The sequence below is a fragment of the Python bivittatus genome, unplaced genomic scaffold (genome assembly GCF_059951505.1).
Source record: "Python bivittatus isolate LINGU-HERP-01145 unplaced genomic scaffold, Pbiv_v1 ctg000850_np1212, whole genome shotgun sequence".
Lineage (NCBI taxonomy): Eukaryota > Metazoa > Chordata > Lepidosauria > Squamata > Pythonidae > Python > Python bivittatus.
This window is the reverse complement of record NW_028277112.1, coordinates 39,117,078-39,143,131: the sequence shown is the minus strand read 5'-3', so window position 1 is coordinate 39,143,131 and position 26,054 is coordinate 39,117,078. Positions and strand designations below refer to the sequence as shown.

The following is a 26,054-nucleotide window of genomic DNA, read 5'->3' as shown; positions in this document are numbered from 1 at the left end:
GATGGTCACCCAGAACTAAGCCTAACAGTCTAATGATTATATCATATCATGCTGAAATCTATACCAAACAGATAGATTATCATAGGCTGGTTTTAATGCAAACCTGCATCCTTTGTCTTGATAATGCTTAGATGGCCATTCTAATCCATATTAGTATATATGGAGAGAAGGAAGTGTGGGGAAATAGAATTTCACTAGTTTTCCATATACAAAGAATTGCAGTTTGGGTAAAAATCCATATATGCTTATAAATAGATTGGTGTCTTCGATGACCTGGATATCACTATTATAATATTTCATGGGGAAACTGTAGATCAGTAATGTTTGTAATGTGATCATGATATGAACTGTACCATATCAAGTGCAAGTGAGAGGAGTTGTTATTGCTCCACACATTATCCAGGGTTGTAGGAAAAATCAAGATCTCTGCCTGAAAAATTATTAGAAGATTGATGAGAAGTGAGAGGCTAATTTATAGAGAAGAATAGATTTCCATAAGAGTAATTATCAAAGGACGAATTTGGACTTACTGTCAAGATAAGTAAATGCAGGAAGAAATCTATGGAGCATGCTCTCTAGAGTGATGGGAGTTGTTTGAAAGGAGGAATTGGAGATTATTTAAAGTGAAGTGGGTGTTTGAGAATTCATAGCACTATAGAATAGAATTCCATAGTCACAACTGATGCAAAATCTAGGGAAAGAGAAAATGCATGCAGCAAACATGCACCAAATCTTTCTTTCTTTTCCAGCACAAATTGAAGTGATACCATGCAAAATTTGTGGTGACAAGTCCTCTGGAATACACTATGGAGTCATCACATGTGAAGGCTGCAAGGTATGAGATGTTTATATGTCTGTGTCATCACTGCATTCTATGACAGCTTCCATCATATCTGGATTAAACAAGAGCCTCCCATAAGTCATTTCAACAAGGATTTCCAGAATGGTACAAAAATGTCAGGTTTTCTCCATGGTCTCAGACTACACATGCAATTTTTCCAAAATGTTTTAGGACATGAATGAGTAGTGCAAAAAGAATACATTCCCTGTAAATATAAAATAGCCTGTCAACAAATATCAATACACACATCATTCTGGCTCAGTTTTCTTCTAACTCCTATTTCAAATGGGTGAGAGAAAATTTTGATATTTCAGTTAAAAAGACTTGGGTTTTTTAAGCAGGGTTAATCGGGGGAAATAAAAACTGTCGGTGCAGCAGGACTTCCAGTTTGCCACACTTGCCACGGATTGCAGGGTGGGGAGAGGGAAAACGTGTTTTAAAAAAATGGCACAGAAGCATCTATTTAAACCAAGAATGCATTGTATAGCATGCAGTGTCAAACTTTACATATCTGTTCTGAAATATCACTGCATTGAATAGGGTTTACTCCCAGGTAAGTATTTGTAAGATTACAAAAATTAAGATTTGAACGGTACTTCAGGAAGCTTAACAAACCTGTCCTCCCCTTCATATTCAGGGCACACTACTTCTTTTTTTCTTCTTTTTTTTAAGGACATCACTTTTCTAGAACCTCTGAAAATACAGTTAATAAAAGTCTTCCCTTTATCTATAGGAGTAGCTTCATCATTTTTATAGATTGTACAGCTGAGCACTGCCAGTCAAGAGGTTTTGGAGTGAAATCTTGACTTAAATCCAGTTACTCTACATCCGTGTTTCTCAACCTCAGCACCTTTAAGATGTGTGGACTTCAATTCCCAGAATTCCTCAGCCAGCATGCTGGCTGGGGAAATCTGGGAGTTAAAGTCCACACAGCTTAAAGGTGCTGTGGTTGAGAAACACTGCTCTACATGACATCATTAATTTATCACTTTTGCATCCTGCCAATCCCTCCAAACTCTTTGGAGCTGTTGGGGGAAAGGGGGAGCGGGTGTGTGGAAAATTCGATCTTTACAACAACTATGAGAGAAACTTTCAGTTGAGAATGCAGGCAGACTAGCATTACCCAGAGTACTGTAGCTGAGTAGGGGCTTGTGTTCAGGTACGGAGGCTAACGCTCATTATTATCCCAGCTTCATTTGTACCTGGCAAAAGCGGCTTTCAAAAATTATAGCACATTCAGAAACTATTTTAATTGCAAGGATGGTGCTGAGATGCTGCCTTAAATACAGAGATCTAGCTGTCTTTCTTTTTTCCCCTCGCTAGGGATTCTTCAGGAGGAGTCAGCAGAACAATGCCACATATTCCTGCCCAAGGCAGAGAAACTGTTTAATTGACAGAACCAACAGAAATCGTTGCCAACACTGTCGACTGCAGAAGTGTCTTGCCCTGGGAATGTCTCGAGATGGTAAAGACCTTGCTTTCTGATTCACAGATCAATCCTTTGAAACTGTTCTTCCTTGCAGTCTGTTTTCCCTTCCCCAAAGTAAAGCATCGCTCTGCTCTGTCACATGGATCCCTGCTGTTCCCAAAACATAAGGCTTTTTAACTAGGGGTTATAATGTCAAACAGAGAATAAAATTAATCCAAGTACAAGATGTCACAATGGAAATTTGGAACAGAATTGCTGATCAGCATTATACCAAATTTCTCAACAACTGTAATGTGATTTACTAGACTTTGGTTAAACGGACTTTGGAATGCAATAGACACATACAGCATTTGCTATTTTATGCATATGTAAAGCGGCATTATGCATTTAAGAGACTTTCAGATCTGTTAGGTCCCTTTCCCCCCATTTGTGTGTTAAATTGAGAGAATACTTTAATTTCAAAACTCAGGCATTGCTCACAACAGGCCCCAGAGCAGCCTATTATGATGAATGCTTTTGCAAGCCCCTAGACAATTATTATTCTTTAGATTTATAAGGCCACCAAGTCAAAAAAGACTCAAGACAGCATACAAAGTTAAAAACACCATAAGAAAACACAACCAGACACAGAAATACTAGTGCATTGAGTAAATACACAAAAAAGAAAATTTCAGCCACAATCATTATCAATTATCATTGATAATGTGGGCAAATCCCTGCACTGTCTCTGCATGTTCAGGGGACAAATGCTGGAAATATTTATTTATTTGCTTCTTGTTTTTATGAAAGAAAGGGGGAAGGACCAGAAGCATTACTAACTGGGAGACAGAGCATTTAGCAACTGGCAAATTTAAAGAGGAGAAAGCAAGCCAGGTTGGTCGTGTTCTCTGCACTCAGCTGTTCACTAGCACGGGCTGAGCAATGAATGGCTGAAAGTGCGCCAGTCAGAAGCAGTTTCCAGGACTCGTCAACCCTGAGCAGTATCATAATCAGCTTGAACGTTTTGGGAAGGAGGCAAAAGCAGCTTTATGTGAGACTGCCCCTAAAGAACACTCGGAAGTGTAGCTGTTCCACACTGTAGTAGCACAAGCGGTAATGGGCATTCCTTAGTATGCCCAGGTAATCCCTCTGCTTTGCAAGCTGCACTGGCTGCCAGTAAGATTCTGGGCACAATTCAAGGTGCTGCTTATTATCTATAAAGCCCTATAGTGTGTTTGAGTGTGTGCGCACATGCGTGCGTACACATACCTTTGAGTCAATCCATGCAGTTTTCTTGGCAAGATTTTCTAGAAGTGGTTTGTCATTGCTGCCTTCTTCCTAGGACTGAGAGAGGAGGACTGGCCCAAGGTCACCCAGCTGGCTCTGTGCCTAAGGCAGAACTAGAACTCAATATCCAGACTAGTGCCTTAACCACTAGACCAAACTGCCTCTCTATGCATGCCTACATGGCACGGGGCTTAGTTATTTGAAGGACTGTCTGTCTCCCATGGTTTCTGCCCATCCTGTCCATTCAGACAGAGTCAGCATGTTCCAGGTCCATCCATTAAGCAATGTCATCTGAAGCTTTCTCTGTGACAATGCTTGTCATTTGGAATAGCATTCCCCCAGAGGTTTGAACAGTCCCTACCTTGTTCTTCTTCAAGCAAGCCTTAAAGACTCAGCTATTCCCCCAGGCCTTGGACTAGAGTGAGCAGAGGGCTCCTCTGGGAAGCTGGGTACACAAGGCAGGTAGTGGGGTGTTCCTTCCTGGTTAACCATTGCTTTTTCATTGATTAATTGTTTCCATACTTTGTTTTTATTGTTGTTCAGCACCCAGAGTCAGCCTTACAAATATGGGGGAGAGAGAGGGAGGGGCAGAAAGGGATTGATTGACTGATTTCTGTTCAAGTACACTGTAGCTGAAAGCAAAATGATAACATGAAAATCAGTATGGTTAAATGCCCTTTGTGAAGGCAACTTAGGTGGACTTACTAGCTTGTTTTGGGGCTTTCTTTTTTTAAGGAGACAGGGCTAGAATCCAGTGTATATGATAAGGGAGCCTACCCCAGTTAATACCTTTTGCCTTGAAAATAAATGCAACTTCTTGAATGTTTTCAGCAACCTTTTAGGAAGAATGAAGGAAGAATGAAGGATAAGATTGAGGAAGGCTGGCATGTTAACATACAAGAAGCTGCATTTATTTTTTTGATGGAATTTGTGTTGATGTTAAAGGATTATCTCCATTATGTTCTTAAGGGTTTCAATGCAGCAAGCATCAAAAGATCTTGGGGTACAACTGCTAGTGGTGTGTCCTTGCTGTGTTCCATTTTTTTCCAATTTGAAAACATTTATCATGCATATTTTATTTATTTTATTTTAATTAAGAAGACCAAATCTCTGATCCCATAAAATTTTCCAGTCCTCATCTTGCAGCTGGTCAAAAAGGGATGATGAAATGAAGGATTCCAGAACATTTGAAATATTCCCTTTTCAGTAGTAACATGCTACTTCTTGAGTGCTTTCCAGAGAAAGGATATTATTTCCTACCAGATGTAATGTCACTTTTGGGGGGCCAAATATTATCTCAAGCTAGAAAGCAATGTCTATTCATACAGGGGTCTCCTATAGTACATATTGTAGACCAGAGGTGATGTCTCCAGATGTTTCTGGATTACAGATCAAATGAGTCCCAGTCAAGATAGCTAAAGGTTTGGATTGATAGGAGTTGCAATCCAGCAACTTCTATAGGGCTACATTTTCCATGGTCAATGGTATCCCAGATGTGTGTGTGAGAGAGAGACCAAAGGGGTTCAGAAGGATGAAAGCAATGTTGTGGCACCACAACATGAGTTCTGCCCCTTTGGTATGTGGGTCATGATGTCACTCACATGTAAGAAGGCAGCAAAACTTGCAATGCTCGACATTGCTTTCATCATTCTGACAAAAACAGCAAGCTTTCCCAGATGAGGCTGTCCCCAGCCCTGTTGAAAAAATAGCTAATGAAGATGGTGATATTCCTTTGCTTTGCCTAATACAAATGACAAAGATTTAGCTTTGCAGTATGACTGACAGTTTTCTCCCTTTTCTTCTCAGGAGAAATGAACCCTTTAATTATTTTAAGGTTATATGTGACAAATCTATTCTGGAATGTAATCCATGAAATGTGCTTCTTTAGAGGAAGTGAGATTCCTGTAGAGTGTTTTCCTTAGTCTGTTATTTCCCTTCATTGTAACCTGTAACATTCTCCCCCTTCCCCAAAAAGTGTGTGAAGATAACAGCCCCGTTGACAGATTGTGATAATAGGGATTTAGGGCTTGTTATCTTCCGAAAGTACTAATCCTGTTAGTGCACAGATTAAAGGTTTGGGGGAAATTGATAAATCACACAGGATACAAATCTGAAGCCTGTACATTTTTAGAGAGCCCTGGTTTGCTGTACAGTGAACACAGAGAAATGAAAAAGCAATTGCAAGCCTGCTCATTATGCACAGCAGGATGTTGGTTGCCTGGCACTCTTGGAAGAATATTCTCTTGATTTCAGTAGAACTTAGTCTAGGGTGAGCGATTGGCATGAGTGAGCATGGGAGCCTAGGCCAGGAAAAGGCAGCCGGCAAAAGAGTATATGTACAAGGACAACAGGTTGTCACTTTGTGTGACAATATCCTATGGTCTAACTGTCCCTGTCAGAGTCTATCTTTACGTGCTTTAAAAAAATAATACTTAAAATATTCTGCTTTTCATAAAAAAAAACTCAAGTTCAATTAAAAAGAATTTTTAATTTAAAGGACATCCTTATGACTTTTAAATAATTTGGAATAGTCTCTTGCAGAGGAAAATATCACATCATCATCTTCTACTGTATCATCAACAGGCCAATAAAGTAAGAATTAAAATACTCTCTTGACAATATAATGTCAGTAATGTTACAGTATAATACAGTATACAGTATAATACAATAATACTCTATTGTCAAGGATGAACATTAGCTGATAATGTTACAGTATAAAACAACCAACAGGTTAATTTAGAAAAAAAATATCCTATGGTCTAACTGTCCCTGTCAGAGTCTATCTTTACGTGCTTTAAAAAAATAATACTTAAAATATTCTGCTTTTCATAAAAAAAAACTCAAGTTCAATTAAAAAGAATTTTTAATTTAAAGGACATCCTTATGACTTTTAAATAATTTGGAATAGTCTCTTGCAGAGGAAAATATCACATCATCATCTTCTACTGTATCATCAACAGGCCAATAAAGTAAGAATTAAAATACTCTCTTGACAATATAATGTCAGTAATGTTACAGTATAATACAGTATACAGTATAATACAATAATACTCTATTGTCAAGGATGAACATTAGCTGATAATGTTACAGTATAAAACAACCAACAGGTTAATTTAGAAAAAAAATAATCAATTGCTTTACTAAACTTTTTTTAATGGAAGTATATCTCATCTATCAATTGAATTTGTAGGAGGATTAGACAGGGCAGACTACTTTGGCTGAAATTTCCAGGGCTTTAAAAGAGAAATCAACTGTAAAACAATCCCGATAACCTTGATATGTGAGTCTATGAGAGTAATGAGTTTGGAGGGTCATCTGTTAAATACAAATATCCATTAAATCCAAATTACATAATTTGCATCCATTTATATAATATCTGTAATTATGCAATAAATTATACAGTAAATGGCATCATTTTCAGTAAAACTTCGATTTAATGGACAGACCATTAATTTAACTAACAAACTATTTATTAAATGGAACAAAGTTCAAGCTAAGAAATGTCCTGTTTTATCAGAAATCAGTTAAACTTAGTTCCATTAAACTTAGCTTTTACTCTCTAGTAAATTAATGTCATGATTACCAATCTTAGGGTAAAATTGCTGGGATTTCCAGGGGACTGATGTGGAGACACCTTGACTCTGTACTTTAATAGGTATATGATGAGCAAAGCTTTTCCCACCATGGAGCTAAATGGACGGAAACAATACTGAATTACTTGAAGTATTAAATGAACAGATTTTCTCTCCCATTAAAAAAATGGATAAGATCACAATTGTTCAATATTAATTCTCTTTGAGTTCCTGCCCAGGTCATTTCCTTTCAGCCTCTGTGCAGTAAGGATCAAATATATACGACTGTGTTCCTACGTTGGTCTAATTGGGACAAAAGAATAGATTCAGTTGCAATGATTTTCAGGAAGATTGCATGCTAAAAGCAATCTCCCATGTGCCATGGAGCTTCTTGTACAAAAAAAACAAAAAAAAAAGACATGAGGAGTTCCAGTGATGGACATCTTATACCATATCAGTCATGAGCTTAATAATATCAACAAGTTCTGTCAAGAGATATGGCTTCTTAAGTTCCTTAGCTTTCTTATACATGGCATAAATCCAGTCAATTGTGCTTTATCCAATAACCATTGTTAAATCAGAGATTGTCATAGTCTTTAAAGATTAATGATCTCTAACCAGTTTGAAGCACTTTGTACTCTACACCTTGCATATAACTCAAACTGGTATTTTAAAATACCAATGCGTTTTTAAATTGTTATTGTTTCAGCTGTAAAGTTTGGAAGAATGTCCAAAAAACAGAGGGACAGTCTCTATGCTGAGGTACAGAAACATCAGCAGCGGCTGCAGGAGCAGCGCCAGCAGCAGAGCGGCGAGGCCGAAGCCTTAGCCCGAGTCTACAGCAGTAGCATCAGCAATGGCTTAAGCAACCTGAACAATGAAACTGATGGCACTTATTCAAACGGGCACGTCATTGACCTGCCGAAGTCAGAGGGTTATTACAGTGTGGATTCTGCTCAGCCCTCCCCAGATCAGTCTGGCTTAGACATGACCGGAATCAAACAGATCAAGCAAGAACCTATTTATGACCTCACTTCTGTACCAAACTTGTTTACCTATAGCTTTTGCAACAACGGACAATTAGCTCCAGGGATAACCATGGCAGAAATAGGTAAGACAATCCTGTCTTTAGTGGTCAACATAATTTTCACAATGGTTGTGTATCCATACCTCAAGCTGCAAGGTTTCATTTGAAATGGGTTGATCCTGAACATATGTCTGACTTGGGTTGTAGAGTCAGTTTACAGAATTCTAAAATGTTTACATTACTTAAATGGAGCAATTCATGATCTGTTTATGAAGCTGAACACCACAGTCAGTGATAAATCAATCAAATGATAATTACTAAATAGAGAGCTTGTATCAAAAGAGCTCATTATCAGGAGGGTTTAATGATCTTTTTGACAACTATACACATTCTTGTCAACAAATCGCTCTGAAAGTGGATCATTAATAGGACTGGCATAGAAATTAATTATAATGCAGAACTTTGTGCTCCTGTATTGAACACTCAAGATTTACATCAGTAAATCTCTACTCAGCATTTGGAATAGATGACTTCACACTGTCCCTGTTAATTCTCTGGAGAGTTTTATTTCATGTGTTAGGCATAATTTCTTCAGCTGTGACTCTGATAATTGGCAGTGTAACCTCGTTGTTAGGTGTCTTGCATAGCAAGAAAGGTGATGTCTTTATGGTGACCAACATTTTCTACTTGCAGCTACATTCAAAAGCCATAATTAGTTTTCAACCAATGATTGCTGTATTTATTATAATAATAATTTATTAAACTTGTATACTACCCCATAGAATGTGCTTTCTAAAAACTCTTCTACCCAGGCCAAACAGTTGACTCTCTAGCTAGAAAAATACAGCCACAATTATCTGTTCTGCTAGTATTTAAATAAATTTATGAAGAAGAATAAAATAGGCTATCTCTGGGCAATTAGTCTTGGTTTGATTTGGAGATGTACATTTGCAATTTGAGGGCAAACCAGTGTGATCCAAGCTACTTCAAAATTCAATTCAAAACAGATTTGTATATATTCAGTAATGGGAAAGCATCAAAATGCCTGCAGCTGCTTTTCTTCCTTCCTTCCTTCGGCAGAATAAAATGGTAGACCTTGTAGAAGGAATTGACCCTGCCACATTTCAGCCAGATGCAGTCAAGGGCTCCACTAAATGTCTGAAATATTTCTCTGGTGCCTCTTTTAAGGCAGAGATTAACAGGGATGAAAAAAGGAGAGCACAGCAAACTACAAATTGTCCCCCAAGGGGCCTGTAGAGATGTGTTTGAATCGATGCAGAAAGTATCCTACCTCCAAATGAAATATATTATTTTTCAGAAGCCATTTAAACAGTATGCCCTTAATTTTCTGAGATGCCAGGCTTCACATCATAGTGAAGAATTCCCATTGACCTGCCCTTCTGGTCAATGAATTTTCTGAAGGACCAGGTGGATTGGAATAGCTTGTGGCAAACTTGACTGCCCCTGGAGAGGGAAAAAAAACAACAACTCTCAGGATGGGATACCAGGCTGGAAAAGCATGTTGACAAGCTTGACCTCATAGAGCTTGGTTGCCTCAGGATTGTGGCTTGCTGGCACCACTCTGTCAATTCATTAGAACAAGTAGGCTAGTGCATTGTAGTTAAAAGCCATAGAGGTATGCAGGCCATGAATAGGTTGGCCCAAAGAAAATGGCCTTTGTAGGCTTGCTGCCCTCTTATTCTTAAAAACAATGAACATTCGGGCCAGCACTTGCGAATCTTGTCTGTTTCTTGATGTTAAATTTATATGCTGCCCTTAGTCATTGAAAGAAGCTGGGCAGCTTTAGAAATGTGAAAAATAAGTAAATAAATGTTAATCCATTCACTCATAACTGAGAGACTTAAACCTGCATGGATCATGCAGAATTTAAAAGTAAGACATTGCCCCAAAGGGCTCCTGGACTGGTCAGCTGTGAAACCATATTCAAAATGCTAAGAAATGAAGAGTGCTTCAAAGTGGCTGACAGGATCATCACAGACGTGTAGAATTCTGTTTGCACAGGAGAGAGCAAAGTTAAGCCTTCTTGCTGGCCACATTAATGAGCATTGAGTACTAAGAAAATGAATGAAGCCTGAAGCACTGCTAACCTTACCACCCCAACAGAGTTCTGATAGGCAGAGAATTTAATGAGGTGATAAACTCATTGGCTAGTCACTTACTAAATGTCAGGGAAAATGCTGACCCCCCCCCCCTCTTTTCCATATATGGAAATATAGAGGCAACATTGCATTTTCTCTGTAATAACCTCAAAAGCATCAGAAAAGCCACTGAGTCTGTAAACCACTTTGGAGCCATCTGATTCCGTTTGTTACATCAAAGCAGGTCCCCACTTCATTTTGTGAATCTGCTTCCATGGGAATTTAACTGAATCTTTGTCAGACTGAAGCACCCCTTTGAAGCTTTATATAGCCTTAAGCTCTAGAGCTTTCCTAAAACCACAGACTAATTAGAACAAAGCAATAGCTCTTCTGGGTCTGTCAGATCAGCTGGATGTTAGCTGATTACACTACACAGACTATACCTATCACTCTCTGGATGACCACTAGCTGGCATCAAAGAGATGGTTAACACTTTTAGTCTTTGCTGCCATGTGATAATCATCTGATTTTTTGTAACCTGAATCTGGCAGGGCTAGCAAAACCCTTAAGCTAACATTTCCCTTACTTCCATCCCTTGAAACACAGGAGTCAAAAGTAGGGAATTGGCAAGAGTTCCTTCCAGAGCAGCCCCAGCATCTCAAGGCTGCCATTCTAATGGTCATCTGGAGCTTTTCAACCCAGATATGGTAGCCCAAGCTTAGCAGTGATGTGATAATCCAGTCCTCGTGGTTTATAAACATAGTCTTTTAGTGTGAGGTAGCTGTGATAAATCTGATAAATACAAATACATGCATACATACATGATGTATGATATAGCATATTGTGTGAATTCAACCAATTTGCTTGAATTTATCATCATATTATAGGTAAGTGCAGTGTTTTTCAAACTTGGCAACTTTAAGATGTGTGGACTTCAACTCCCAGAATTCCCCAGCCAGTACTGGGCTAGCACAATGTACAAATCAGATCAGTGAATAAGAGATTGTATAGTCACCCATATGCATCTATCATAAGAATTATTTGGTAGGTACAGGAGATAGAGGAAGATTCTACCTCTGTCAACAGTATTTTTCTTAATGGAATGTTGGGATTTCCATATCCCCTAAATCCTAGGACTTCTACTCCCTCACCCAAGGAATCTTTAATGTAGGGCCAATGCAGATAAACTTATACAGGTAGCCCCCAGTTTAAGAACGAGTTCCGTTCCCAAGGTTGTTCTTAAGTTGAATTTGTATGTAAGCCAGAACAGTATTATTGTATAATACTGTATTATTGTGTAATTAACTCGAACCATTGTGTATTTAACTCGAATTTTGCTACAATAGGCTTCCTTCTGAACTATGAGTCATCTATGCACAGGGCATTCTTAACCCGGGGACTGACTGTGGACACATGGATACTGCTTTAGCAGCACAATCTTATTTACAAATTGTTTTTTCAGAAGCCCTGCTTTTTGATAACTGTATAAGACTGCAGTGTAACTTTATTACATAAGGCCAGTGGTTTGAATATTTTTAAAAATGACTTCAGGTTGTAGACATAAGTCTACCTCAGATTCTGATGGGGTTGACATATGCTAAGCCATAGTTTGGTTAACATCGTTTACTAAATAAACCATGCCTCTTCTCTTGCAGAATTAATTAGCTGAGGTCTACAGTATTAGCAAAGCTTAAGGTAACAGCTAAGTAACTGAATCCAAGAAACAGTTTCTGAATTTAGTCAGCAAATATTTTTCCTCTGTGTAACACCCAACCTGATGAAGAATTCTGGAGATTTCAAAATATTGCACAGTAGTTTTTTGGTTGGTCCTAATAAAGGTATTATTGTTAACCTGCAATTGTGGGAATATAATAACATATTGAGAATATATAAAATACATATGGCTGGCAGAATAATTTAAATATCCCATTCCTTAACAGCATACCAGAATTAAGAGTTATAATCAAAATGTTTCAAGAAAGATTATTGATCTTTAACTTATCACTGTAAAATTAATCATGAGAAATGAGAGGAAGCCAAGCATTGTGCTATTTTTCAATCTTACATTACAGCAGCTTAGAATGGAAAACAAAGTAGGAAAGATGGTTCCAGCATGGGAACAGAGTTACTGAGAATGCTTTTCATGTACTGAATTCTTCTTTGTCCGGCAGTTTGCTAATACCTCACAAATGGGACCAGCATTAAAAAAAGGAGTAAAAACGGTAGAAAGCATGGTCCCTGAAAACTGCAATTCCAAATAGAACATCAAAGAATGGCAAGCTTCTTAAAATGGAATAGTTATATTAATTTTTTGGTTTCTGGTTGCACTAGTGATAAACAAAGAATGACTCAGTAATTAAGGGAAGAGAGTGTACACAATGGCAACCCTGTTAGGTTGTAGGCTCTCCCATGAGAAAGACATGATCAAGAGTTTAAAAGGTTCTAACCACATTTTCCAGAGTGGGATCATAGCACTCAGATCCTTAAAGATCTAAACAAAGCTTCCTTATGCTTTAAAGCTGCAGAAAAGCCTTGACTACTCAGCTCACTATGCAAATTACCGCCTTTTAAGCAAGCCCAATAACTAAAGGATGTGCTACAGGATTGCTGAAACACAGAGCAACCAAGGACCCTGGTGCCTTGTTTTGTCATCCCTAAATGTTTGCAGCTACCCTTTTCAAAGAGGAGATGTTGGAAACATTGGTGCTTATTTAGCCGTACATGTATTTTTACTGAACATAAGTTGTTTTTCTGAATTTTTAATCTGAATGATTAAAAAGTTCTTAAATGCACTGAACCTAACTTAAACTATTTTCATTTTTCCTGCATGTATGTTTGCCCTGGCTGGGTGACTTGCACTCACAAGGAAACCTGAGAATTGCTGCTAGCTTCCTAAAATGCCAACATTAGAGATCCTGTAGCTGTTCACAGAAACAGACCTGGATTCTCACAGGAGGGGGAAGTGGAAGGGGGACAGAATGAGTGTTTTAACCATTTACATTTGTTGAACACAGAACAGAGAAGCTTGTGGAATTCTATACCAATATCAGTGATCCAGACTGGATATTCGCTGATTCACGGTCCTTTACAGAACTTTCCCAAAGCACAATCTGTCCCAACTTTGGATTTATTTACTAAGTGTCATTGAGCTCCAAAACATCTCTCTCTAATACAATTACTCTTATCCTAGACCTCTTCCCCATACACAAAAGGATTTGCCTAGGGACTTCTTATGGCACTGTCCTCTTTTATCTTCCTTACCCACAACCCATTTTAAGATCCCTCTTAGAGACTTGTATTTAATTATTCTGGCTTTAAAGATTTCTTGTATCTATCTCAGTTATACTTATGTAGATCAAGGTTGCCATCTAGTGAGTATTTAAGTCATCCGGTTCTTCACAGATGCAGTTGAAATACTGCTTCATATGTGGAATATATTGCAAAGATTGAAAATATGTAGGGGTTAATGCAGTGCTGTGCCTGAATCTGGTACTGAGGGCAGATGGGCAACCGCTGAGAACGCTGCTGATGGCCTCAGTCTGAGCATACCTCCCTCCTTTCTCCTGGTCACTTGGTTTCTGCTCCAGAGATTGCTGCCTGCCCAGTGCAGACATGCATCCCAACACATATGGGCACATAAGAATCTTCCTATGGCCGCTCCCGATAAGAGGCTTGGAAAGAATTCCAGAAGCCATGTTATTCCTACCTTGTTTTTAATAGTTATTTTAATTAAAATACTAATATGAGATGCTTACATTCTAAAGCACCATGTGTAAGGGTCTAGCGCCATTCTTATCTATAGAAATGGCTCTGGGCCTCTAAGTTCTTTAGGCAGTTATTTATTTATTTTTTATTCCAATATATAGAGTCGCCCATCTCAAAAACATGACTCTGGGCAATGTTTAGAAAAATGCAACCTAGTTTTTGTCCAGAGCTGCACTCACCCTGGTTCCAAACATCAAAGACTGAGAATACATTGCAGGGAAGGCTAAAGTGAGAGGGGCAAAGTAACTTTGTGAATTTATCTTCTAGTAAATTGGCTGGTGGAAAGATGTGTGAAGGGGACCACAACTAAGGCTCACAATCCTATGCATGCCTTCTCAGGAGTAAATCCCACAGAGTTCAGTGGAATTTACTACTAGGTAAGCAAGCTGAGGATTGTAGCCTAAATAATGAATCACAGAAGATGGGGCTCGTTAGCACATTAGTGCATTGGCAGTTAAAATCACCATAACTGCATTCAACTTTATTTGAAGGCTTGTGAAATAAAGTTCTTTAAAAGTTATTTCACTGCTTTTCGTTTTTCAGTAACTATTGCTATTTTAGATATTAAAGGTTACTTAAAACTTTATTTAGATATAAACGTAGATGAACATTCCTCAGAATATTACGATAATCTTCAAAAACTGTACTGTTTAAAATATTCAGATGAATAACTATTTTGACTTTTTGGAAGAAGGAAGATATTTTATGTAACCCGCAGTTTTAGCCATGTTTTGTTTTTGTTTTTGTTTTTTGTTTTTATTTGTCTTTATATCACATCCTGAGGCTATCATATCTGAGCTGAAAAAATCAGATGGCCATCAGATGACAGCAAACAGACACACACACACACACACACACACATATTTGTGTGTATGTATGTGTCTGCTGTCATCTAATGGCCATCTGATTTTTGTATTGTGTTTATACATACAGTATAAATTTTGAAAGAAAGAAAAGAAAGAAAAGTAATAAGGAAATGAAAAAAGTGCAAAGAAAGAGAGAGATTAAACAGACACTCTTAAGTCTTTCCTGCCATCTAGTGCTTGTCCAGAGATTTGCAGACAATATCAGATCAGGTAGCCCTGTCGTATCTATTACTCCTGGTCATGAGTGAAACGTTCCCCTGAGAAATAAGAGGGACATATTAGGATTCCATAAAGTATTTTGAAATGCACCAAGCTCAAAAGTTGCAAAAAGAAACTTTATACTTTTGGAGGAGTTTAAGAGAGAAGTAAAAATGAATCTGGTTAATTCCTTACATATTTGGGGAATGGAGATTTGCTCTTTCCTTCCTTCCTTCCTTCCTTCCTTCCTCTAAAGAAATGCAGATGTAATAAACCTCCTCCAATCAAGGACCATTCCCCCACAAAGACTCAGCTAGAGCACTGCGCATCCTTACCAGCATAGTATTGGATGTGGGTGCATGTTTGCTTACAAAAGAAGCATTCCAAGAGAGATTTTACTTCTCTTTAAAGACAAGTTTTTTTCCTTTCCCAAAACTAAAATGAAGAAGAGGAAGAAAATAAAACTTTGTATCATTTTAGCAGGCCTAATGAGCATTCTCAGCACAATTCTCCCTCCATGTGTTTGTAATGTCTCAGTATTGGAGTATTTTTCTATTCTAGAAATAGAAAAAAAAGGGGGTGGGTGGGAGCACACTGAGCCAAGCTTCTGGGAGAATCAACAATAGTAGGTGATCACACAGAAGCATGGCTAGGAGTAATAGGTTGATTTTACTTCTTCTCTAGCTTAAGATACTTGTGGAGCTTAGTTACAAATAGACATAGCCAAGACCAATTTATGGCAGATGTTAGCCCTGCATGAGCTAAAATCCTAGGCACTCCCAAGTAAATATGTAAGAAATATTGCATACTCTTCCGAGATTTATTGACAGGCATGTTCAGAATGAGTATGTGCAGGAAAAATTATCCAAAAGAAATCAGTTTTAAAATTATTATTTTAAAGGGGTTTTTTTCTTTTATTTAGATCAGTGTTTCTCAACTTTGGCTACTTTCAAATGTGTGGACTTCAGCTCCCAGAATTCCCCAGCCAGCAAGGGGAAACCCTGATTTAGACAATGGAACTATAAACTACAAGAGCTATGCAAGTTTCAAAGGAGCTTCATTTGATTAAGTTTAAAACAAAACACACCTTCAAAGCAGCTTCATGAAGCAATGGAGTCTTCTTCCATCTAAGAGTGAAGTGACAGTATTTTTTCATTTCACTGTGCTTCATGGCCCCTGTCAGCCTTTTCCCATAGAGCTTGCAGTACAAAAGGCCAAGAAGAGCCCTCTACTAAAGCATTAATCAAAGTTCTTCCAGTTTGAGGGCTTCTGTGCAGCGTAGAATTGCCCACAATGAGTTTTAAGGTGGCCAGCCTCAAATCCTTTCACGTTCTGAGGGCACTCCAAGCTGACTTCCTTCTGTGGAGAATGCAGACAGTTCTGAGGTCCTCATCAAAGTGCTTGGAAGCCCTTGGGTCAGCATTGCAGGAGACGAGCCTTCTCCATAACACTGACCCAAAACTGTTTGAGGTCTCATGAATTAATTTATTGAGGTTGATCACCTCATCTTTTCACTTAAATGAAGTGTCACTTCCAGGGGTCCACACACTACTTTATTTGAAGGTCATTCTCACATTTTTGTGGCAATATCAAACACTGGCGATGGGTCAAGGAAAATATATATTTGCACAGGGCAGGGATAGAAAGAGAAGAACAAAACTGAAGATGAGGTGAGGGAAACATGTAACTGAATAGAAAGGGAAAGAAAAAAGAGAGAAGCCCTGTTTAGTCATTATTAAGGGTGAAATTCAATAGGTAAGCAACACTTTACAAACAATTGCTAATGCTCAGGTCAGTTGTCAAAGGCATCCATGTTTTTCAGCAAGTGTCCATAGTGAATGCACTTCTTACTACTTTGTTTGTTTTCAACAATTTATTATGTTTTTATTCAGGAATGTAAGAATGTAATTGTTAAATTCCTGGTTAAAATATAAGACAGACAACTCCTCAATTCATAGGCAATTATTTGTGAAAAAATGCTTGTCTTCCTATATGTAAATACAATATTGAAGACCCTATTCAAGCAAATAATTGGTCCTGAATGAATAACATGTGGAATGGGACTGAAAGAGTAGGCCTAGCCCTTAACCTCTGTTTGTTATAACAGACACACTGCATATATAAATATGATAAATATGATATGATATGATATGATATGATATGATATGATATGATATGATATGATATGCAGCCTTGTCAAATATTTACAGAACGCATTAGATCAGGAACAAGGGCTCAACATTACTAAGCCATGGGAGGTGACTGCTTTGAGGCCTGCAGATAGAGTGGGCCTGAAAGTACTTTTTGCCCCACACCTGGTCATATGGGGCCCACACTTGATTACTACAGCTTGGGAAGGCAACTCAGCTTTTGATCTCTCCCACCATTGTGGGAGCCATCTAAAATGTTTGACAGGTCTTAAGAGTACTCTCCTTACATACCTGATCAGGAACATATCCTTCAGTTCAATCTTACTTCTTCTAACTCATTGATTTGTTTATTGTTGTAGGTATAAGCCATCTAATTCTTTAGATTCAGGGGCATCCAAAGAGGGGAGGGCTGGAAAAGGCAAAATAGCGGCCATAATCAAGTGGCAGGGCTTGATTTTTTTAACACTTCCCCCCATCCCCACCCTCACATTGCAGAGATCCATGAAAAGTTTTCAGACACCCTATATGAAAAATCCCAACAGCAAAAAGAACCATAAGAGAGAAGCAGAGTTATCAGTGAACTTAATTAAAATTCACTAAAAATAGTCCGAAAACAAAAATTAAGCCCCAAAGACATGGTGCAACAGATACTTTCTTAAAAGTCACCAGGACCTCAGGGGACAAAATATTCCATAGAGTTGGGGCAGCCACATATATTAACTCGTAAAGAGCCTGGAAGGGAAAAAATGCCTACGTTGCTATAATAGAATTTTTCTCCTATCCTGAATTCAGTAGGGCATTGTGGCAGTTTTTTGACATGTCTTGGCATGGCATTCTGAAGACCAACCATCCTTCACTGGCAGGAATCAATAGGAAAAGTAAAAAATCTGTCAGGCTTTCCTAGACTGATACTTGAATCAGAAGCCTTGCAGGCAGGGATTAAAAGGCACAATTCTGATCAGATTGTTCTTTTATAACAGCTACTAGAAAAGCTGTTAATGCAAAGAAAACCAGCAACTGCAAACTGTAAGGCTCCAGCCATATACACAGCAGGAGACTCAAGATTCAAACTTTATGCTTCTTTTCCCCCATGGGTTTTATAACAGGCCAAAAGCCACTTGGGAGGAGCATCTGGCATCTATGCAATGTTAACGTGATAGATCTCAGCCTGTTCTCAGGACCTTTCTTGCTGACCTTGCTCGATAGAGCCCTTAATCTTTGATAAGATTATGACCAAAGCCAGTGATGGATAGAAGAAGGGAGGAAGAGCAGAAAATAAAGCTTTATCCATACACCCAGCTGTCTTGTCACCAGAGTGAGACAGCAACCATTTTTTAAGTGCAGAGATGGAGGATGACAACCTTCACTCCCCTCCCTTCCATTGCAAATTCAGCCTCTGTTGTGCTTTGAAGGTGGGCTTTTTTCATCTTATGTCACATCAAGTGGACTTGTGCAAATTGGCTAGAGCACTTTACTTCTATACAGACTTTGTAGAGAAAGAAATACCCCATTGACTGAGGCTCTTTTCTTTACTATCTGCATCATAATTGCATGTATGTATGTATGTATATGTATATGTGTGTGTGTGTGTGTGTAATATAAATTTATATGAGTGTAGTTATAAATATAGGATTGATTCTTTCAGAAACAGATGATAAATGTGAATGTGCCCTAAGAAAAAGAATTGAAATGGGGTGGTGTAGAGCAAACTCTAAGTAGTGAAAGAAGAATGGTGCAGAGAGGTGCATATAAAAGCAAAAGTATTTGGCCTTGGGGCATAAAGAGAATAATAAAATTGACAGATGAGTTTAAAAATAACACAGTTAAAATTATAGTAAAATTATTTCTATATGGTTAATAATGCAATGCCCACTCTTATGTAGGTATAATTTTAAAAAACATTATACAACATAGAATGATTTTAAATTGCATATACTTGCTGTAAATAAATCCAGTTCATTATATTACATGGCCATCACATAAGGTCAATGTAAAATTGGGAAATAATGACTTTTGGCAGTATTCCCAATTGCGGGCTTACCAGTTTATGCTAGCATCAAAGCCCTTCAAATACCCTCCTTTTCATTTTGAACAATAATGACTGTTCCAAGGAGGAGTGGATCAACCATATCCTTACTGTGAGATGGATTTTTTTTCCTTTAATCGTTTTTTGTTTTTTATGCTGAATCACCCTGAGGGCAAAACATTTAGGGGGAAAAAATTCTTATGACAGTATTTTTGGGAAGCAATCAGAATAATTAACCATTATTTGGCATGACATGCATATGTGTGTGTATATTTGTGCGTGTATGTGTGTGTGTACATTTCTACCCCACTGCAATCAAAATGACTTCTCAGCAGCTTACACGGAATATAAATAGAACAATTTAAAACTTCCACAGTCATATATAAAACAAACAAAAACTAAGAAAGAATAATGGTTAAAAACAACAATCAGCCCTAAGGCCATAAAAAGGAAAGAGAAGGTAAACACTGCAGAAAGCCTTCGGAGAGATTTCCAAAAAGACAGTAAGGGGGTGACCACCCGATATCCACCTGTTTCATAGCATTGGCCCTGCCACAGAAAAGCAGGTTCTTTTTGTTTCAGCCCTCCAAACTTCTAAAATATGTGGGATTTGCAGCAGTTTTTCTAAAAGATTTCTAACAGCCAGTAGTGGTTGGAGTAGGCAGTCCTACAAAGGGGGGGAGATGCATTTGTCATGATTAGGCAGTACAGTTGCCAATCAAAGGAACCTCCTCCCATGTTATATTCCAGCAGAAAGTGTGGAGTGTAGCAGGGGGATCGGGGAGGAGAACAACTCTGAAGAAGAGTCAAGGTCCAAGCCTGGGAACACATCCCCCTGCCTGGAACACAGGATTGGGAATATTTTTAGTATTGAAGTAGACTAGTATTATTGGGATAAGTAAGCCTGTTTTTTTAAAAAAAAAATTATTTAATAAAAGTCAATTTGTTTGTTTAGTTCTACGGTAGCCAGGTCTCTATGATATCTTATGTCTTTCTCACATTCTACCCAATTACATTAGATTAGAGATTTAAAGAATTACTAATCCAGAAAAAGGGTTTAATGGAGCAACAGAATTAAAAGGTAATAAAAGGAAGACGCACCCTCCAAGAAGGAGGTTACGTGCAGCAGTGTACCAAATACCACATGGCATAACTGCATCTACTGTAGATGCCATCTATTTTTTGACTCTGCTGTTCCAAAACATTTCCTGTCTTTCAAGCCTGATAAAACCTATCAGGCTGGCATAGGAGATTTAAAAGAGGGTGTCATTGCAAAATCAGTATGTTTTTCAGCAGCAGCATTAAACTTTTGGAAAGGGCTTGAAGCTAGTGTTTAACAAGTGGCAGAAGACTGCTAATTTCAGAAATCTATAATTTGGCAAATGGCTGTATTTGTTTTTTTGATACCTGATGGCTTCTACAACATGACTTTTTTTTTTCCTTGCTAGCTGTCAGTAATTGATATTGACTCTCAACAGTATATATTATTTGATTTTCAGTACTTTCTGGTCTGTCAGTATCTGTTGCTCCAAGGACCCTTGTAGGACGGATGGGATATATGTGGCTTTCAAAAACAAAAACAAAAAAAGTTTCAACATTTAAGCCATTTTAAAGAAAGTTGATTGTTTTGCAAACTAAGGATAAAGATATCTTCTTTGGATAGTCAAATTGAGAGACATTCTTTACCCTAAAAAAAGAACTTAGACAATGTTGAGAAAAAATGAACAAATATAACATGTGAGTTTTATAACAAAGCCAGTTTTATTGGAAAGAGAAAGGAAATTTGTCTAAGGGATTAGATTGTTTGGGTTGAAGCACAGAAGCATAATCTCTGGAGATCAGAAGAAAACAGAATCACCCTAGATAATCAAGAGGAAGGACCTGGGTCGCTTCACTCTATATTTAAATACTTAAGAAAATTCAAGTGCTCATGATGAGAATGTGGTGTTCTTGCACTCAGTAACAAAATAGCTGAGTGGTAAATGTAGCTTCTGATACTTCAGACATAAACCCCGAGGGAAGACATCATGAGGATCCTCCTCTTATGGGTCTTTTTCAGTTTGAGAAATGTAGGAAGAAAACTTCAGAGTGGTGGAAGGATGTGCAATAGAAAGCAACATAACAATAGCACATTCATCATTTGTAACAATAAACTTAGCTCAAACTACCATCAGAAGAAAATCTTAAATAGTCAGATGGAAACACAGAAGCTTCAATTCACCAGGGCAGAAGACTTCTAAGAAACTGCAAAGCAGATTTTAGCAGAATATTGATTTAAAAACATTCTAGAAAGCATATGAAGAGATTCTGTATGTATGGAGTTTAAACAAGTACCTTTTTGAAAGTACATTTATGTGCATCAGAAGTGGTTTTAGAGGGCTGAGAGAGAATGAGCGGCCCAAAGTCATCTGGCTGGCTTTGCATTTAAGGCAGGAGTAGAAATCACAGACTCCTAGTTTCTAGCCTGATGCTGTTAGTCACTACACCAAACTGGCTCTCCTTTTTGAAATTAGTTTCTCAGTATGGTACTTTTTTTTACCAAATCTTTAAAAAATAGTCTTGGTGGTCACCATCATGATGATATGATGTGATATGATATGACACACATGCAGAGACTTGTACAGCTGGACTAGATGGCATGGTATACACATACCCAACTACTTTAGAGTGTTCCCCAATAAATAGATAAATTCAAGAGCTACCACCACAAGCTAATCCTGGACCATCTAGTTTAAAGCTTACTGAAAGCTCTAGAAATATTAAAGAACATAGAATTTTGCATTATTTCCCCTAACCTAAGGCATGCCTATGAGACAGATTTTATTTTTTAAAAAACACTATTTATTGCAAAATCCTTTTGAAAACTAAGTTAGATGTACATGCGTTTAAAGCAATTTAGATTATTATCTATTATTTAGAGAGGGAAAAAAGAAAGAGAAAGAAAGAGTCACATGCGCAAATGAATAAAATCATTAAAATAAATCTGATTTATTTTACTTTCTTGAATGTCTTATTTATTTATATTTCAAATTTGTCACTGCCCATCTCTCTGTGGGGCGACTCTGGGCGGTTTACAGTAAAAACAGAATAAGCATGAATTAAAATAGATAAATATTAATTAATTAATTAATTAATTAAAATATACTAAAAACATAGTCTCAGATATATATGCATTATTCTTTGTGGAGAAGTGAAGCTAAGAAAAAGCATCCTCAGATTTCTGGAGACAAAATGCTAAAGTGATGCTTTGCCTACTTACGGGAATTTCAAATTAAGTAAAACCTGGGCTTTTAATAGAGATTGTCTATTACTTTGTCAAATGGTAAAAGCAGCTAGATTTCTATGAGATAGAATGACAGTCTAAAATCTGAGTTTTGACTTTCTGTTTCCATCTTCCCATGAATTATGGAGTTATATTATAAGAGTATGTGCCAGTTTCGACAAACAGATGTATTCTAAAGAAACAAACTAAACGTATATAAGTTTTCTCTTTCTTTCTTTTGTATGTAATTTCTCTCTCCCCCTCTCTTATACACATATGAACATGCGCGCATACGAACCTTGAAAAATATTAAAGACTGCTTTTCTCCCAAGCAGAGAGTGGGACCTGTATTCACTTTATACTATTTGCATCTTTTCCGCATAGCCCCACAGTAATGACGTTCCCAAAGCCAAATTCATCTATTACCACTTTAGAAGTTGGTGTCTTCTGCTCTGCAGACTGTGGGGATATTTTCTTTCCTTTTGTGAGATGGAGAAGGGCTTGAGAGGTCCAATATTAAATTAAAATTAAAAATTAAGTTGAAATGAAATTGCAAGTGTATTAGAAAGATAGAATTCATGCATAGTATAGAATGCTATGATACTGTATAATACGAGCATACAATAAATTCCTTTTCATTCTACGGGTTTTTCCACCCTGCAGCTTTCAGCTACTTGATTCTAAGGCATAAAATAGCTGGACATGAAGGTGACTTAATAAATCCCTTTCCAAATTTTCAATCCTTTCCTCCACTTTGGCCACAGTAATGTTCAAGTAATGCATTTCAAATTTCTCTTGGTGAACCTGTTAAAACAAAAGAGCGCAAAAAACAGCCACATTTTAGCATTCCACTGCTAAAGGTGGCCATGAGTGGGCAGGGGGCAGGAACGGGGGAGGGGTGTCCACCAGAGCACTCATCAGCCAACTGGAGCAGGGATATTTGTGTCAGGAGGAATGAAGCACAGCAAGTGCACTAGACTGCCTTGCTTGCACTAGCAGAGATGGAAAAATACCACTTCTGATGTGGAGCAAAACAACTCAGGGGAGATTACCTTCCCAGCAGCCTAGGTGCCAGCTGATGACATCATCCATCCCCCCTCCCCCACACAATGATGGGTGGCCTGTCTTTATGCTGAGGTAATCAGAAAGTGTGGATTACCCCATCTCCTTTCCTCTTCACATGTTCCACAAGGTTGGTAAACTCAGGAAACAAGGGCCACAGCCTGGAAGGCCAGCACCATCAATTTAAACTGAGGGTGCTCCCCAAGATCCAACCACTGTAGAGACTGATGAAAAGAAGAAATAAGGATAAAGTTGGAGAAATCTAGGATCACCGGACCGCACTATTCTGCAAGCAGTGGCTGGAGAACAGAATCAAGAGGGCCTACCTACCACACTAATGCAGGCAGAAAACCACTATGGTGTGAACTAGCTGCTTAGCCATTTCTGAAGGCAGATATGAATGAATACCCCAGATATTCAGAAAGTAAACATTACAAGTTCTTGAAGTCTTCTCAGTGAAAGGCTTTTGAAGTAAGCTTCTCATTGATAGTAACTTCCAAATTATATATCACAGAAGGCACCTATCCATGATGTTCCTGAAAAATAAAAGGAACAAGGGAAACAGACTATCAGGATGAAAAAAAAAAAAAAACTTAAGCTCAGTCTTTTTGAGATTTAATAAGGCACTGGGAATGCATCCAATTGGAGATCCCAGTTAGGCAGTTAGAGAGTGTAGACCACAGAGATCATAATTGCATTTCTCCTAATACAGTCCTCCTTTTCCCTCCTGAAAAAGATGTTCACTAGCTTTTTTATTGATTCAGAAACATGCCGTTTGTAACAAAGAACCCAGATGTCAGTACTAGAAAATGCAGCAAAGGCAGAAGGTGTGTGAATTCAAAATGGATTCCTAAAAGAGCTTGGGCCAGGACAGTGTTTCTCACCCTTGGCAATTTTAAGATGTGTGGTCTTCAACCCCGAGCATGCTGGGTGGGCAATTCTGGGAGTTGAAGTCCATACCTCTTAAAGTTGCCAAGGTTGAGAAACACTGGGTTAAGATATAAACTGAAATGAGCTCTTAGCAATGTAACTATATCCTATGGGTAAGTACCAAATTAAAATTCATTACTAATTTTAATTGAGGATGATTATCAGTGTTTTAGGAGACATACTTCAAAGTTCTGCTATTCCCTGTGGATATGAAGTGGATGCTAAGAAGGCAAGATTCTCTCGAGAGAAAAACAAAACCAATTAAAGAAAAGGTGCTTTAGAGGAACATTTAGCATACTACTGGTGTGATCTGTTTATTCTTTAGTTGGACAAAAAGAAATGATTAAAAGACATCATGATCCTATGGTGAACTTCATTATGCAGACAAATATATCCTACATGCCTAATTCTTGGAGTCAGTTATCTTTTTCCTCTCCTGAAGCTCCTACTAGTGACATGTGAGAGGAAAACAAAGGACCCTTTCAAACCACTTCCATTTTGGGGATGCATCATTCCTGTGCCCCAAATTGTTTCCTGCATGGTGCAGAATACAGGACGTATCATCTACCATCTCTATTCAGCTGCCATTACATACCTAAAAGAGTTAAGGGTGGAATAATCCAAGGCCACTCCCTTGGAGACTGTCCATACTAATTATCCATAGTTCTGTTTCCGGTGGTTCTGGAAAGTTCTGTGTCTTTTGATATAGATACAGATATAAAATAATGTAAATTGTTGTCTGTTGTTCAGGTCTCCCTCTCTCTTCCTGATTTTGCCTGCCTTTTGTCCTGTTTTGTCAGTTAGCTGTTTTTGATATAATTAATAAACATCAAGCCATGTTTTTGCTAGTAGATCTGAGTGGCATGTGGGCTTGCTCTGATCTGGATATAGGGGTTGACTGGGAGTGTGCTGGGCACAAACTAAACTGGAAATTATCCACAGTGATTTTCTAACAAAAGGGTTATGGGCCCAGCAGGGAGACAGAGCACCCAGACCACCAAGTCACAAAACATCCCAATTTATGGCTGGTGTGGGTCTTCTGGGCTGTGTGGCCGTGTTCTTGAAGTTTTGTTTCCTAACATTTCGCCAGCACCTGTGACCGGCATCTTCAGAGTGCAGGAGCACAGACAGGAGCAGTTCTCTCTGTGCCCAGGGTGATGTGACCCTTCTGTGGGTATTTATAGAGATCTGAGGGGGGAAAGGGGGATTGGGGATGTGTGTGGGGGTTGAGTTACTGAGTGGCTGCTTGTTTTGGTGTCAGAATCTGTGTGTATCTTCCTGGGGATTAGGCAGGGTTTTTTCTTCTATTGAATTGTTAACGAGGGGCTGCAAAAGGTCAACGAACTCAGCTCAACCACCAGGACATGTGAACAGTTCACACAATGAACTTGCTAATCACCCCCAGCAGCCCCTCGTTAACAATTCAATAGAAGAAAAAATCCTGCCTAATCCCCAGGAAGATACACACAGATTCTGACACCAAAACAAGCAGCCACTCAGTAACCCAACCCCCCACACACCCCCAATCCCCCTCCCCCCTCATATCTCTATAAATACCCAC

At 38.3% G+C, this 26,054-nt stretch overlaps 1 protein-coding gene across 1 annotated transcript in view; it reads left to right on the top strand.

Annotated features, from left to right (window-relative positions):
* The first annotated feature begins 754 nt into the window (after positions 1-754).
* RORB (RAR related orphan receptor B) overlaps positions 755-26,054 on the top strand; it is a 39,282-nt gene continuing 13,982 nt past the window's right edge. The window contains exons 1-3 of the mRNA XM_007426387.2: positions 755-835; positions 2,165-2,306; positions 7,818-8,219. Coding sequence (XP_007426449.2) covers positions 2,294-2,306; positions 7,818-8,219 — 415 coding nt within the window. The 5' untranslated portion in view covers positions 755-835; positions 2,165-2,293. The remainder of the gene's footprint in view (positions 836-2,164; positions 2,307-7,817; positions 8,220-26,054) is intronic.